The 17,739-nt window shown below is 42.5% G+C and overlaps 2 protein-coding genes across 6 annotated transcripts in view; one reads left to right on the top strand and one right to left on the bottom strand.

Annotated features, from left to right (window-relative positions):
- sacs2 (sacsin molecular chaperone 2) overlaps positions 1–17,739 on the top strand; it is a 199,074-nt gene that overhangs the window by 48,328 nt on the left and 133,007 nt on the right. The window lies entirely within an intron of this gene.
- The window catches only part of dip2a (disco-interacting protein 2 homolog A), an 81,160-nt gene that overhangs the window by 26,955 nt on the left and 36,466 nt on the right, over positions 1–17,739 (bottom strand). For all 5 annotated transcript variants that reach the window (XM_070975342.1, XM_070975344.1, XM_070975343.1 and 2 more), the window contains exons 2-4: positions 8,386–8,457; positions 3,678–3,797; positions 3,468–3,587 (exon numbers count right to left, since the gene is read on the bottom strand). In XM_070975342.1, coding sequence (XP_070831443.1) covers positions 3,468–3,587; positions 3,678–3,797; positions 8,386–8,457 — 312 coding nt within the window. The remainder of the gene's footprint in view (positions 1–3,467; positions 3,588–3,677; positions 3,798–8,385; positions 8,458–17,739) is intronic.

Raw genomic sequence — 17,739 nt, 5'->3', positions numbered from 1 at the left:
TCACACGGGCATGAAGACAACCGACTGCAACTATATGTGTATTATATATGAATGACAGAGTGTGATAGGCCTTGACAACAGACAGATCACTGTGTTTCATTTTTGTATACAATGAAAAAACTTGGTGCTGTGGGAAAACAAAAGGCTGGAGGTTGTATTTTTATACACTGAAAGTAGACTTAAACTTAATCAAAATAATACAATTAACAAAGGCAGGTTTTTAAGAAAATTATTTGCGGTAGAAACCATACAAAATGATATGTCTCCTGTAGGTATTGCTAGAAAACTAGACAGCTGAAGGAACTTATAAATCTTATGCATGCTGAATGACTCTAAACTATTGCTGTTCAAGACAAAAAAGATTCCCTTTTAGTATGTCAGTGCATTACATATTACCTAACCCATTATGGTAATCCTGTTTGAAGGTGTTGCTTCAAAAACAATAGTAAAAATACATACATACTGTTCTTGCATCTAATACATACACACACTGAAATAGCATAACCAAATTTCCTATCTAATAATGGTATGAAAATACAAAACAACTTTGCTAAGTGTAGTGTATGCTTAAGTTATTATGGGTTGGACTCAAAGCCAGTCAGTGATGATTTTACTGCCTCTCCCTTGAGGCAGCTGTGAGCAGTTGGTCTCAGCAAAAATAGCCCAAACAGGAGCAACTTCAAAGCAAGGATCATTCAAACTGAACACATTCCACTTCATCTGCCAAGCACCCAGAAATGTCTGTTCTTTCGACAGGATCACTGAAGTTACACAAGAGCAGGCCAGTCTGAGATTTGCATTCTGCAGAGGACTGAGTGCGATGAAAGGGCTAAACGGGCTTAGGCATAATCTACTTCAGAAAATGAAATCCTCAAGTTATAAACAACTGTTTTAAAATTACAAAGAAAGGTCACACTTTCCCCCATTATTCATCACTGACGAAGTAAACAGCAGTGCCTGCTCTGCAGCCCCTGTAAAAAGTACAACACACATTCACACGTCTTCATGTAGTCTCGGTAAGGATGCAGACATCAGAAACAATTTGTCAACATGGAAGTTTAAAAATCGACCATGCAGGGAAATCAGTGGTATGGAGGCACTTCGATTTAGTCATCAATGCAGATATCATCACAGAGCAGTTGGTTATGTAAAAGGTCAAACGTGTAGGGCTCTGATGAGATATGACAAGAAGATGCAAGAAGACTGGGAATCAAGCCTTGCAGCAACATATGGAGAGAGGGTGCAGGATGCAGGCTGAACGACTACATGAGAGCACAATCATAAACTCAGTGTTTAGCCTGACATTAACTGCTTTGGGCTTGGGTCGGGCTTGGATAAAAATAACACAATGCCTGTCGGTTTCAGGTTGGTCTCAGGTACTACTCTCTTGGACCCAGGTTTGGTTTGGACAGAAAAAGCTGCACTCTAGCATGTTATCAACATGCGTCTGATGATATTCTCCAAAATAACGAGTACTTGTGTGATTAATTTGCCTCCTAATCACTTACAATACAAAGTTATGGGTAAAGTCCATCGATTGAGAAACTATTAAAACCGCTGTTTGCATTTTCAATCTTTCTCATGGCCTTGCAGATGCTGTTGGAGGAAGGCTGGAGGAGGTTTAATTGTAACAAGCTAAAATGTAATGTCTCTACAACCAGCAAACCCATGGGGGTTATCTTGCATTTATGATTCTGTTTGTTATTCCTCTGCCTCCCTCCAATCTCTCTTCCTATCACAGTAACCTTGACACAGTTAGAGGGAGAAGGAAAGCGGGGGTCAGAGTACAAATGCAAAGCAGGAACAGAGAGGTGGAAAGAATGGAAAAGATATTGAAAGAGAAAAAGGGGTATTAGTCACAGATAAACAGACAAAAACAGGAATAGATTGTGAAAAGTGAGTCAGAGAAAAACAGGCAGTGATGGAGGATTTGGAGGCAGGGAGAGATGTAAAAGAGAGGAAACCTAAGCAGAGACACTAGTGGATCTGCTGTCATCTCAGTTATTCTTGTGCAGAAAGGAAATACTGTGTTCAAGCAAACCAACACACTAACATTAATCAATCAATGGCATCCAATAGCTGTTGAGATCAGTCTGGAGCAATGTGGTCCACTGACCAACTGACTGATAAACCAACATCCAAACCATGCCATCTGTAGGGCAATGCCAAGTCAGGTATTCATAAATGTGGTTTTTGCATGTTTTCCAAGTATGAGTTCAAATACTGGGCACAGTGGTGCTTGCATAACACTGCAAAGAAGGAAGAACACATCTACTCATGGAAGAGAGGCTGAGAGAGGCTGCACAGTGATATGGTTGGCGAGTGTTAGGTAGGTAGAACGAAAATAGTTCTTACATGAAACTGCTCACAACAAGGTCTGTGGATTATCTTGAGAAACCTGATCATGATTTCTGGAAAGAGACTGCTGATCTAGTTCCATGATATTTAAGTGAAGGCAGACATCTCTACAGCCAATATCTCCAGAAGTCAGCCATTCACACCAAAACAATCTATGGATAGATAGCACTATAGGTAAGAGGAAAAATATGTATTTTTGATTGTGCAGTGAACTGTCCCGTTAAATGTTAATTACTCTACAGTGCAAGACAAAATGTTGAAATCACAACCAAGGGACTGTGTGCACACCAACATTTGTAGCTGTCACGAGCCTGGAAAAGAAGTAGTGTAATGTAAAGTATGTGATTTTCAGGGTCTGTCAGACATACCTATGTACCTTATCCCAGTAGATTACAATAGATCACTCAGACTGACTGAAAATAACCATGAAAAGTACCCTCCTTCTCCTGTTCAAACTCCAGTGTCTGAGCTCTTAATCCGGTTAGTCGCTCCACCACTGTGTCCTCTCCCTTTACCCACGACATGAGGCTCTAAGGCCCCCCACCAATTAACTTATACACCGATGACAAAGTCACTGCAGTGTTAGAGATACTGGTTTTCTGTCATCAGATCTTACACAGGTACCTTACTGACTACTGATGAGATGCTTTCTAACAATAACAACACCAAAGGGTTTTTTAGGCCTTAAAAATATCAACATAAAAGAAGCTGCAGAATGCAGTAAAATGACAACTCCTCAAATGAATTGGCCTAAACGATATAAATTGTTATAAAAGTAGGTGAAAGGTTGACATTTGGGACCATGTTAAAAATCTGATTATAGACCCATTACGCAACTCACGTGGGAAGGTTTGCCAGGGAACACAACAGCAATAACTGGGTCCTTTATAATCGCAAAGAATGGACACATTCATCAAACTGCACATTTCTTTCCAGCAGCAAATGCGTGGCAACATCATCTCTGATCACTGGACGCAACAGAGTGTCAGCATCCTACACGCCAATGCTCATGGGAGCACATGCAAACAACCAAATGTGAGCATAACCCATGGCAGTGTGTGCATAAGATAAACTCTGCCATTGGTGAACAGTAGGTTTAGAGGTCTCACCTGGCGGGGTGCATGCCTCAACAGAAGACTGAACTAACACAGATCGTCTCTTGGAGGGCATTGGCATCTTCCTCTCTTTGTACTTTGCCAAAGCTGCTTGGACGGCTTCTGTGTGCAAATCTAAGAGACCACATCAATGCAGATTAGCAACACTGTAAAGAAAGACCAGAAGTCATTTAAAACTCTCAGGTAGTATGGACACATGATTACCAGATCTGAAGCGTTCATCCCGGGTGTTGGCTGCCCGAGACTTGTTGTGTTTCGAACCTTGGAGAACAGCTTGGGAGGAGGCCTGGATCCTGTTATCAATTTGCAGAGAAGGATCTACGCCTGCAGAGAGAGAACAGCAAAGCAGGGAGAGGACAGTTTATAAAAGTACAAAAGTAATGCTCAAATGCAGAAATATCAATATCAGAAATGTGAGCACATACACTCTTTGCAGAATGTGCCTTGGACACAGAGAAACACTGCTGAATATTGCTCAACCAGATCAAGTATCCACAAGCTTAATGGTAATCCCCTTCTTAGGATGCTTTCTTCTAATACAGTATCTTGGAGTTGAGAAAGTTTTCACTTTAATTAATCCAGCCTCTCTTGCAGCTTTCCAGTTGCCTCCCAGCTTTCCAAGGGAAGCAAATGCAAATTACACAGACGTTACAGAGAGGAGGCGATTAAGCACCATGAATGTCAAGAAGACAACATCTTCAAACAAGAGCGTTCTAAAATTATCAAACTCTCAAACTCATCAACCTCTCTGTGCTCTGCATGATGCAGGCACCAATTCATCCTTTAGCTTATGCAATTCTCATTTGAGCATTTGAGCAAGTAACTAGTGGTTAGCATCAGACAGGAAACCCAAGACTACCGCCGTTCACAGTTCAAGCTCTGTTAGTAGTCTTCTATCACTGGCTTCAATTCTTCTTCACTTCTGCTCATGTATTTGCAATATGTAGGAAGGATAAATGTGAAACTCAAGAAAGCATTCTGATGAGTTTGTATCCCATGACACACAGAGGATGCAAAAATGTGACAAAATGAGATGAGATAATTTTACTGTTCATCACAAGTTTGATCCAGATGAACTTCTTTGACTATTAATTATTGACAGAAAATCTTCATCCTACCCCAATTATGCTTTACACTGTAATGTCCTGTATATTAAAGATTTAAATGCACATATTAATATGTAATGTTATTACTATGTGAAATACGAACACACCTGCTAAAGAAATGCATCCACAAATTGCTGTATTTCCATGTTGAGTAATGAAAGACCTTAGCAGCTATTTTAGGCAGAGTTGAAGGACAACTTCACACACAATGGAACGGGAAGCTGTCAAAGGAACAGCATCTGTACTATAACTCAGGAAAACATCCGATAGTTTTATATGGTATATTTTCCTGAGAGTGGGACAAAGAGGAGAATAAAGTTTAAAAGGATGCTTCTGTAGTTTTGTGTCTCAATAAACAATACCAACTAAAGTCATGTTTCCACAGCCTCCTGCCAGTTTCCACCTGTACTTGAAAGACTTGTTCTGTTCCCTAAACATTGCATATTTAAGATATGCATCAGAGCAACAGCACAACAAATATCTAAACACATTACATTTTTGTGTGAGGAAAGTACCCAAAGCTCCTGTGGAGGTGACATTATGGGATGACAACAAAACTAACTTGAAACATCATAGGCTGAGCTTCACGCTACATACGTATTATACAGGGAACGCAGTTAGATTGAACATAAAATATTTTTCTTTTATTCTGCTTATTCCAATGAAACCTGCTAACTAGATGCATATGCTAAAATATGCAGAGACATTAACCTCTTTATATCTGGAGAACATGAGGGTATCTCTGAAGCACCACAATCATTTCTAAAGGCATGCTTTGAGACTTTTTATCTTAAACAAAAAATGTCACCACCTGCGATTTGGATATTGAATTTGGATATTGGCCATAGCACAATTTTGCAAACATTTTCATTAATTGTTCAGCCCTAATGCTATCCTATCATTGGATAATGACTGAGACTTAGTTTAACTCAAACTTGATTAAGTTAAAATGAAAACCCATATCATTCCTTGTGGAAGTTAAATTGTGGGGTCACATTGTGGGGTAATAGAAGGTCAGTGTAGCTAAAAAGTACCTATGACCAGACTGTGGGCAGCTTTGAGGTTGCGGTGGTGTTGCAACTTTTGCTGACCTGTGACCAAATGAACCACACAGAGTAGTTGCCTTTACAAGTACATCCATTAGAAAATAGCCTTGTGAGGACAGAGCTCTACCACACATGCAAGCAGCTATCTGGCTGGCTGGCTGGCTGGCTGGTCTGTCAGCCAGCCAGCCAGCCAGCCAGCCAGCCAGCCAGCCAGCCAGCCAGCCAGCCAGCCAGCCAGCCAGCCAGCCAGCCAGCCAGCCAGCCATCAGCTCGCCTGGCTTTTCAGCAGAAGCTTAGTGGGGATCAGTGAGCTCCACAATGTCAGCAACTCTCAGACAGCAGCAGCACACACACTGAAATGCTGAGCAACATTAACACACACTTCAACTAAATCTATTAAATTACACGAGCTTCAGATATTACACACGGTTCAATAAGGCCTGAGGACATTTGAGGACATAATGCATACAGTCTGAATCACACAGGCACACACAGATACACACACGCACACACAGCATCCCCTGAGCATGCGTGGACATATCAATACATTCTGGTCCCTTATATCGCACTGACAGCCCAGTCACACAACAGCCTTTCCCCTGCTCCCAGAGGAGACAGGTCTATAAAGCAAGCCAGGACACCAGGCCGGGTTGCTGGGCAGAACACACTTCAGAGACACGGTATACTGAGCCAATCAGAGGCATGCTCCATCACAATAGATGTGGTTATTGGTTCATAGCGAACCCCTGATGAATTTTTAGCACCTGTCTGATGCCAACACATGCAGGCGTGGCGGTGGACGACACGTGCACCATGTCTCACTTCCTATAGAGCAAATTAGCTTCACTAATGACTTGCATCACGCTCTCAGTTGTATGACATGACATGAGCTGAACACTAACAAATGGGAAATTCAGTTTGAAAGAGCTGCGTCTCAGATACTGCACTCATAGTCAGAAAATGAAAACTAAAAAACAAACCGTCACAACATACCTGTATTCTCACCAGAAGGTACCACAATTCCTCTACAGAGCTCGGTTTGATTCTGATAAACTTACATTCACTTGCCAACATTTTCCTAGAAGTTTCCCAGTATGGTCGACACCTAAAGCAATTGTTTACTCTCAAAGCTCACAGTGAAACCCAAACACTAAAATACAAACAAAGGAAATTAATCTACTCTCTCATAGATCTGAACAATCTGGATTTGTACACCTATTTTATTGCGTTTGGCACATGTACAGTCCTATGACTACAGTGAAATATATGACCGCAAAACAGCTTATGAAACTTTGTTTGGAGCTCAGAAGCCCACAGTCTATAGGTCTCCTATTTCAATCCTACCCACGGATTCATCGTGCTGGATGAATGTGTCATTAATTCCCAACACTTCCATGTGTTGTATATAAAGAATCTCACCCACTCTATTTCTGTCTCATATCTATCACTTCCTTTCTTAGGGGGTTGGGATCCAGACTGAAGGGTTAGGGTTAGGGTCAGGGCGAAAAAAGACACGTAAATCCATGATAGCAAGGAGGGAGAAGAAGCAAGAGAAAGACATAGATGATCCACCCAAGCTAAATAACAGGCTTGCTAACTTCAGTGGAAAGCCTTGAACGAGTGGCCCACACCAGACTCTGGTTTCCACTGAGGCTTGGTGTTCTGATAGCAGGCCAAACCAACAACTGCCATGGACCCCGGACAGAGGACAGAGAAACATGCAGCCAGCAACTCCTCTCTGGGATTCACCACAAACCGCCTCGACCTTATAGTCTGCCCAAGCCTGCTGGGGCCGACTGACCGCACGACTGGGGCTAAAAATACCCTGAATTGATATAAAATGTAGGCCCCCTACACAGTCAAAAGCCCTAGACAGATAATAAGTACCAACATGAGAAACTTTACACCTCCCTGTTTTTTAAAGTTAATACCTCTCTTCTCAAACACCCACAGCCTAAAACAGGATGGCAGGCACAAATAGACACAAACCCGCAACTAAAAAAAACACAACATTCCTCTGAATAATTCACACTCTCTAAGACATGGTAACTTACCTAAAATGTATAATGACATCCTATCAAGAGCTTAGCATTTGCATGATGAGAGCAACCAAATCTAGACTACTTATCATTCCTGCAGAGACACCTAATATTTTCATTACAGCATGTCTTCCTTGCCGTGGTTGTTAGCACGTATTTCAGCTGAAACCTACATACACTATGATACATCGGTGACGCAGGGCTAAGGCGTTAATAACAGACCCAAGGGTCACAGGACCTGAAGAATCAAGGACACACCAGCAGTGACAGAGCTAACCAGATGAATGAAGTATGGATGTGTCAGAACCCTCCACAGTATCCTTCATGACAACTTTATAACCATGTGATGTTCCCTCTGGTATGTCTGATATAAAAATATTCAATTTAATCCATTTAAAAAAATTCATCTTTTACAGGCAGCTTCTGAATTTGTTTTGGCTTTGCTTTTATACTACAGATGTTTCAGGATTTTTATTTTGATTTGTTTATCTCTGCCCTTGTATGTTTATTTCTTTCTTTAACTTGTCCCTGCAAGGTGTAATAAGGTTGGCTTTAAGTAAATGAAGCTACTCCTATAATCATCGTTATAAACATTATAAGACACTTCTCATTCTGTTTGCTCTTGCAGGGACACTATGCTAACTACTAAGCTAACAGGTAGCCAGAGTAAAGATAAAACCTGTTCTGGATGGTAAATTTCCTGCAGGCCTCTGTGTCTTACCTTGTATCTGTGGGATGTACGGTGCCAACAGCTTGCCTCTTTTCTTCTCATAGCCCTTCTGAGTGATGTCTCCTGTACAGACAGAGACAGAGAAATACAGAGGAACAGACAGACAGAGAGGGGGGGGGGGGGAGATGAGTCATTAGCTCAGCCGTGCCCTGGTGGTGTGTGTGTGTGTGTGCGTGCACAAGTGCCTCAGGATCACACTGTGAGTCTGGTTACACTGGCACCACGGGGCACCAGAGGAGAGGAGGGTTGCAGTGGCAAATGACCAGCTCTCACCCACTGGATGTCTGTCTCTCACACATACACAGGAAGTGACCTTGTAATCGTTTGATATGCTAGCTGATAGATATGTAGTGTGGCAAAGTTCCTATTGAATAACACTCAAACGATAACATCGACAAGGCGAGGGGCATTTAAAAGGCCATTTGTCTGGTGCGTCTGGAACATTTTCCCTCCAAGCATTTTTACCAGAAGCAAAAATACTGCTGATGTCAGCATGAACTGAATCCGCCTCAGTTGTCTCCCCACACATAATTAAAAGGCGGTCTGTTAAATAAGATCGAGCTGCATGTTATTTTAATAGCCCTATTTGAAAGGACGTATAAGCTTCCCCAAGCCTGGAATTTAACTACAATAAATTTAATACAGAGAAAAATGAAGGCAGAGCGGGAGCAAGAGACGTGAGTGAAAGTATAAGGCTAAGTAATACTACAGCTCGGTAGATGCAGCAAGGACTATAGCTTAACTATGCTAATTGTCACTATACTTGGCAAGGTGTAGACATAGCAAGGCTAACAGCAATGAAAAAGATTTTATTTAATGACACCTTTCGTGGCACTCAAGGTCACCTTACATCATGAAAGATCAGCAGTAAAATACATATATATGGTAAACAACACACCACAAACAAACCATCACCACATTTGGTTATAAAACATACAATAAATTAACAGTAAGACATCAGAAAGTTACAGAGCATAGCTTAGCAAATTAGTTAGAAGACCAAGATGACTATGACCATGATTTCTTTAACAAACAAACAAATGTTATTGATTGACGTTAAATACACTTTAATTGTCAGTGTTATTACAAAGTGCTATGTTTTCACTATCAGTTACATTGCAAGGCACCAACTAAGTCTTAGGAGCAATACACTGGCCTTGAGATACCCAACATCAACATGATTCCAATCTGCTTCACACAATGAGGTATACAGCACCCAGTATTGGATTGGTAACTGCACTGGCAGATAAAATGAGTTCTGGTATCTAAATCTGTATCGGGAAGGTTTATTGCCTTCTTCCATGAGGAAAGAAACCAGCAAAATCCAGTATTTTTGCAGCATGACATAGCTAGACAAAGCTGAAACAACTAAACTCATGACTCAAATGCCACCAAAATTCCAAAAATGTTGAGACACATCCATGTCCACGTGGGACCGGTTCAAAAGACAGAAGTAGGTCATTGACTAGTGTTTTGGCTGCTTGTGGCTGATTTGGGGATTTAAGATGTCACTGTGTTCCTGCATATCAGACACTGTGGTGGGCTGAGGCTGACTGGGTGGAGCCTTGCTCTTTTGCAGACAAAAGACACATTGATTCAATCAGAGATGGATGACTGACAGCACCATACAAACTATGACTGTGTATGTATCTATGCTACTGTATATGACCTCAAACAAGTTCTAAGACCACTAAAGATGCATGTTAAAAAAAGGACAGAAAGCTGCAACAGACAAGGGGCCTCGTGGAAAACATTCCAGTCAAACAGCCACTTGACATGACACACACATGGTTTTGGCCGGAAGATAGAAATGCTCACGAAAATCACTGGAGTCCAATGAATAGGGATCCCACTGTGTCCTTAAATTATTCTCTACAGGCTCTCAGTGGGGGTCTCAGGGTGGAGGTCAAGTGAAAAAGCAATATGTTCAATAGGGCTATGTCAACAGAACAAATTGATTAAAATCCTCCCCATGTGATCCATTTCTTCATCACTTGCTCCTATATTGACATGTTTAACCTTTATCATCATAAAAAGTATATTGTGTAAACACTCCTTTCCCCTGTCACACAGTACATCGTATGACCTTCACACTGATACATTTTCTATTTAGCTATGTTGATTTATCTCTGCTGGTTCTCTGTTGCTGGATGCTCTTGAACACAACAGTGTGGTAGTGTGAAGGCAGGTGTTGTTGGTCACACTGATTGCCGTGCTGCCCGCTGGTCCTGAGTCACCAGTAACAGCTGAATGCCTGCACTGTTAAATGTCCAGGAGAGCTGGAGGCTAGCAACAATACAAACGCTGTCCACAGGCCGAGCCGGCTGACCTGACACTGACTCTTTCTGGTGATATGTGTCTCTGTTTGTATGTGTGTACAACAGTATAAGTCTGCGTGCATGCCAGTTTGTCCAAGTGTGCACACCACAGCAGCCAACCAGCCTGACAACCACACAATAGAGGGCTATTCTCCGAATTCTGGCGAACAGCCTCCATAGCCAAGCGGCCCCTGGCCCACACTGATCCATCACGTTATGTCTCTGTGAAGCTAATCTTTTGATCTGAGAACAAACAGCTTTGTCATTAAATATGGAGGAATGAACTCAAGCATTCAACAGTAAACAATGACCCTCACCAAAACAAAAAGTCTGAGGCACCAAAGAATCACAAAATTTCCTGTGCCAGTCTGTATGAACGAGTGCGCGTTTGCATATGCTTGCACATATATTTGTGTGTGCATGTGTGTGTGCTGAAAGTTTTATGCATTCATGGGCAGACACTCCATTTTCCCACTCTGTTTGAGCTTTGAGTGCCTCCATGAGGGAAAAGTGGGAGGATTCAAAGGTCAATATGTGGCCTGCTGCCTAGGGAATAAGAGAGGGGAGAGGGGATAGTGGGATGCAGGGAAATAGACAGATAGAAGGATGGATGGAGGGAAGCTTAGCACCTATACCGAATTACATCGTCACAAGGGACAAGCTGTAGCTTACAGTATATTTACGGCAGAGTGGGAAACACTTCATTTGGCCCCTTCACCCTTCTACGCTGACTACGGGCTTTGCCATGTAATTGAGCTGTAAAGAAAGGGCATATCTCCAAACAAGCACCTGGGGGGAGAGGAGGGGGTGGAGTAAATAAAAACTGAGAACGAATGTGTCAAAGACGGAGATGAACCAAAGCACAAGAGGGAGGGGTGAACCAGAGAGGAGGCATTTCTCATGTCATAATGGTTAGAGAACATCACCGGGGGCTCAGCTGGAAGACTGTTTTTTTGGTTCCACCTTCATCAAAACCCACCTCCTTTGTTGCCTCCCATCCCTCCACCCCAACCTCTTCACCGCTCACTGTCAACACATACTGTAGCTAAGCATTCTTAGCATTCTAGTCATCTTTCGACCTCTCTTTTTAATCACCTGCAGCAGTTCTTGCAAAGGGGAAGAGAACGTCTAATTTTTAGGGGTTATTGATGCTTGTTTTGTGACACGAGCCTCCATCCATCTGAGGTGACAAGGCTGCATTTTTATCTGGCACATCATCCAATGTTGTTACCGTAAACATTCCTCTCACACAGCACTGAGTCCAATTTCGAAGGAAAGACGGTCAATCTTGTGACACACTGAACACTGACAGAAAGAGAGGCTGCTGTCCCCTGCTTTGTCGTATTGACTTTAATTGACTGATGGCTATTGAGTGTAATTGACTGATGGCTATTGAGTGGAGCTGCTCCTCCGACGAGGCCCATTAGAGAATTACCTTGCATCTGCCCAGACAGAGATCTTCAATGGGGGGGGGGGGACTGAAACAGCAAATTCCTCTACAAGCCAATACAAACACATTAAAGACAGATAACAGAGTTCTAAATGAAGATGGTGAGATTTGTTAGGGTGTAAGACTTGTAAAAAATTATGATTCATACATTGACACGGTCACACATATTTTCTATCGTCTTTCAGATGCAGGCAGCCAGACAGGGGTGTCACATCCTGTTCTCAGCTATATACCTGGATGTCATGCACGCACACACATACATACATACATGCGCACACGTAGCAGAAACAGCAACAGTGAAGGCTTGACAGTCACACAGCAATAGTTTCACTGTCTTAAGCGTCTGTGTGTGTTTTCTTCTGCTGCTGGCTGCCTATTAAAAACCGAACCAACAGCCAGTGTCTGTGTGTGTGTGTGTGTGTGTGTGTGTGTGTGTGTGTGTGTGTGTGTGTGTGAAGATATGTATGTGTGTATGTTTGTGTATTTGTGTCTAGCTGATGGCAGACCGTCTGGGTGCCTACCTGACTATGAGTCTCATGACATGTCTTCTCTATATATGATTGTATTGTTTCAAATCTTTATTTCTAAATTATTTTCATTATCGGCTAATCTGCCACTTCTTCAATGAAGCGAAAGTCTGAAGTCTGTCTGTCTGAAGAACACTCAAAAACTCAAACACATTCATCTTATTATCATAGAAGACAAAGCAAAGTTGAACCAGCAGAGGTGGAACATAGGGAATTCTGGGCATTGTGCTTAAAATTTCACTTAGAAATTAAAATAAAGCAACTCTCAATTGACTGAGTAATCGTTGCAGCTGTAAAATGAAGGAATTCAGCTTCATTATTGGATTTTTTTATATCTTAGACATCAATAAAAATCAATATTGAGATAATTCTGTGACAATTAGAGCAATACTAACTTTGTCCATATCGGCTACTGCTAATTAATGGTCCAAAATTCTTATAAACCCTGAAATAAAACCCCTCATATCTTTGCAATACTGCTACACTCTCTTCCGAAGTGACAGACAGCCAGAGAGGTGGCCCCACCCACACTTAATGTCAGTGCCTGTGCCAGGCTGTCCCACAATGTGCCAACACTGCTGCCAAGCCAGCAACCAAGCTGCCTGCCCTTCAGCCACAGAAAACCACAGTTAAATATTTAGGCAGGGCAGCATTTTTCTCTCATGGCTGAATGGTTGAATCCAACAAAAGCAGATGCAGCCAGCTGTTGTTTAGCTGTCAGGCATACAAATGCTAGCTTTACACATGTAGATTAAGCTTTACCTTGGACAGGTGCTGAAATATTTTCCAGTGCATATCTGCAGTAGATAGTCCACACAGACATATTTCAGTTGTGCAAGGTCTCTGTGCATTATTAGACTCATTCTAACAGCCCAGATGAAATGGGTATGATACTGCACAACTCACAGCTTTTCCTCACTTGTGTCTGACAGATGCAGAAGATGTACCTGTTGCCTGAAAAAAAAGCAGAGATATGACAAAGAGGCAAAGAGAGAGACAGATGGAAAAAGAGCAGATCCACTCATAGCTTCAACCACATGTCTAGCTAATTAGCCTGTCTGCAAGACAAAAAGCACTAACCATGCAGCAGAAAGTAAGTATAATGTGCACTGACCACAGCAGACCCCTATTAAATAGTTTCAACACACAGAGAAAGAGGCAGAATCACTCACATGCAGAAGGCAGAGAAGCAAGCAGAGCAGCAATGAGATGTCTTCAGCAGGGAGAGATGCACATACGGATGGAGGGAGGGAAAAGGAGAGGCCAGTGGGAGAATACAGCCAGTCAGGTCAGCAGAAGCTAACCAGCTAACAGGCTAACAGGCAAACTCTAAGAAGTCCTGCTGTCATAAGTCAGGCCCTTCAGCATCCTTTGTTTCCTTTCCTGGTGAGAGCAGGAGAATGAATGATCCCCATCTCCCTCATTCTCCCTTCCCATCATTCCCCTCCCTCTCGCCCTCTCTCAAACCCCACGCTTCAGACTCCCCCTCTCTTGTATCGACTGCCCCTGACACCCCCTCCTTCTCCCACTCCCTCTCTCTCACTCTTTCCATTGCTCTCCTCTCAGCTAAGGTCTCCACACAAAGCCAAACTAGGCTGCAGGATTAGGGTGTCAAAGCAGACCCCTGCCCCCCACCTTCCCACATACCAATCTCTCTCTCTCTCTCTCTCTCTCTCTCTCTCTCTCTCTCTCTCTCTCTCTCTCTCCCTCCCTCTCTCTCTCTCTCTCTCTCTCACACACACACACACAAACACACACACACACACACACACACACACACACACACACACACACACACACACACACACACACACACACACACACACACACACTGTACAAGAACTATGAAAGAGGCTTCGTTAGCCTGTTTAAACATGTCTACACAGGTCGAGTTACAAAGCATGCAAACCTTGTTTCTCTGTCAAGAAGCAGCCTCCATACTGATGCAGGCAACCACAGGGTTAATGCTTGCTACAACATTCAAAGACAAGTAAAAAATATTGGAGCAAAGTAATTTATACAGTACTGCAGGATAGCCGACGTAACCACACAACCACCTGGACAGCCAGATCAAACCTACCTGACAATATACCAGCACAGTGTATCTAACCTCTAATGGCTGTGTTTCTACCATAATTTCCCCCTCAAAATTGCTTTGTGCAACATTCTGACTATATTTTAGAGTGAAGGAGAAGCTACACTGGGGTGAGATTAGGCTTTTATTGTGAAGAGGAGCTCTTTGATGTGGGAGGAAAACACTGCCCTGTGTTTAGGCTGGTTGGAGCTCGAGTAGTACAGCAGTGTCAGCAGACTTATCACCCATGTCTGTGTGCACATTACTATTCCATTTTAGATATTAGAGACCTATTCACCCTATGGCAATAAGTTTCAATGAATAGCTGCATATAATTAGGCTTAATTGCTGCTTGCTAGAATACAGACTAAAGGACCTGCACAATCACTCCAGCAATCAGCTACACACAATAGATCATCTCCTCTGTTTCTGAAGAGTGAGATGAACCACATGTCACCTTGGCCTTGTGTGTCAGTCATCTTCTGCATGTTGGCTAAAGCTCATTCGATTAGAAGCTCTTAACATGTTAAACACCACATACACTGAGTCATGCAATAGGTAGACTTGTGAAACATAGGACAAAAAAAATGAACATACTGTTGAAAATATAGTTGTTTGATTATTTGACAAACAAAAAAATGAACTGGCAACTAGTTTGACGATAAATTAACCATTTCAGTGGTTTCTTTGAGCGACAATGCTGAACATTTGTTGGTTTCAGCCTCACAAATGTTCTAATTTGATGTTCTTCTTTGTCATATATGATAGCAAATTTAATTTTTACTATTGGTCATATAAAACAAGCAACTTGAGTATGCCACCTTGAGTTTTAGGAAATAACTGTCAAATGGGGAGATTTTTCTTTAATTTTATTCATCATTTTATTTCACAATCAACTCATTTTCTCATCAGTTTCAGTATGCATGCATGTATTCATGCAGACATTAATGTAGCAAAGAGCAGGCAGCATGACAGCAGTCCTGGACCAGTTTCCATCGTGGTTTGATACGAGGCCAATTCATTTAAAGTCACATACTGAATGTAGCTCTTGGCTGAACACAGCAGTACAGTATTTTTCAATAAAACCAAGAGATGTTATGTAACCTCAAGGCTATGACAAATATGAGACAACAGATTTATCATTTTGTACAGCTCAAGTCACACTGAATGACATGAATGCACAGTGTAGGATCACATGTGACACGCATCCTACTGGAAGGTTAAAGACAGTGAGGGACGGGAGGAAAAAGGGTAAGTGTTGCAGAAAAGAGGGGTTGATTGAAGATGACAAGGAGCTTGACACTGAGAGCCAGCTGGAAAAACAGAGGGGGGGGGGGCAAACTGGAGGAGGCTTTAGGGAGAATTTAAAGACAGAAGGGCGGGATGAGGAAAGAAAGGAGAGAGGAGGAAAAAGGATAAGGAATAAAGGAGGATATGATTAAAAGGTAATGACTTCCTCTTCCTTTCACTACACATACAGGCACATGCTGACACACACACACACACACACACACACACACACACACACACACACACACACACACACACACACACACACACACACACACACACACACACACACACACACACACACACACACACATACACTGATATCCCTGATCCTAAAGCGCCTGGGTGTCTCTCAGTCTCCATCCATCAACTCCTCCAATCATTCGGTCGCATCGCTTTTAATTAAGTAGTGCCAACGAATTAGGAGACTGAACGAACCCTCCATTACCGCTTTGCTAATACATAACCCCCTCATCACATATGCACACACACACATACACACAGCCCAAAATCCCCCATCCATCCCCCAGGCTCTGTATGGCTGGTGAGCAGACAGACAGCGTGAATAATAAGACATTAGATGCAGTGCTGCCTTACTCAGGGGGCCCTGCAGCTGTGCACTGATTTGGGGAGCAGACAAGAGGGGGGCCATAATTAACAGTCACAAATAAACACTGATACTGTATGCACACACATCAAAGGAACACACATACAGACACACACAAAGAGACAAATGCAGATCAGCTCAAGAGAAAATATTGCAGAACATGGATCAGACCATTGTGTCAAATGTGAAAGCATGTCAGGCTGTAGAAGAGTGAACTGGTCACGTGACTGTATGTCCGTTGTGAGGACGAATTTGACTTTTAGACCTAGAGTGATGACATTTTGGAAAAGTGGGGAGATTTTGCCCAGTCCTCACTTCATCATTTAGGGTAAGGTTTGGAGTTAGACATGTTAAGTATGATGGTTACAGTTATGATAACGGGCCAGGGAATGCAGAGCGTCCTCACAAATATCTAAATGTGTGTGAGCGTGTGTCTGTTTGTGTGTGTGGCTGGCTCCAGTCCAAATGTATTCATGTCAGTTCCATTCACACACATGATATCCAGGCTGGACTGAGCGATGTGCTGCTATGGCTCCATGAAACCACCTTGAGCAATGATGACAAAGAGAGACTGTTGCCCGCATCAGATATACAACCTCTTTTTAGTGAGTGTGGTGTCTTTTGCACATTAGCGTTTGTTCTTCCTATTTAAACCTCTGCACCAGAGACCAGAAATACGAGAAGTGACAATGAGAGACTCTCATATTGTCCTTTCATGTTGCCTATGTGTTGGTGTGTGTATATCGACGGTGCATGTGTGTGTGATTTGTGGAGCAAGACCTCTGTGTGACAGGCGTGACCAGTGTGGGAGCCTCAGTGTGAAGACGCCATGAAACACAAGAATCTGCTCACAGCCACCAAGCAGAACTCTGCCTCCAGCTACACTGTTATGCACTAACTACTATATTTTACATGTTTATCTTAGATATGCCAACCTTACTGTAGTCCCCCTGGTTCAGTTGTTTGATGACATGCCTATAAATCAGCTCTGCTGCTGGTGTCAGCTTCCACCTCTCTCTTCAGCTGCAAAAGACCATGTGTGCTACTGTCATTTGGCCAACACATCCATGCTAATGGTG

Source organism: Chaetodon trifascialis, chromosome 12 (assembly GCF_039877785.1).
Source record: "Chaetodon trifascialis isolate fChaTrf1 chromosome 12, fChaTrf1.hap1, whole genome shotgun sequence".
Lineage (NCBI taxonomy): Eukaryota > Metazoa > Chordata > Actinopteri > Chaetodontiformes > Chaetodontidae > Chaetodon > Chaetodon trifascialis.
Note: the sequence above shows the minus strand (reverse complement) of the source record. Positions and strands in the feature narration are given on the sequence as shown.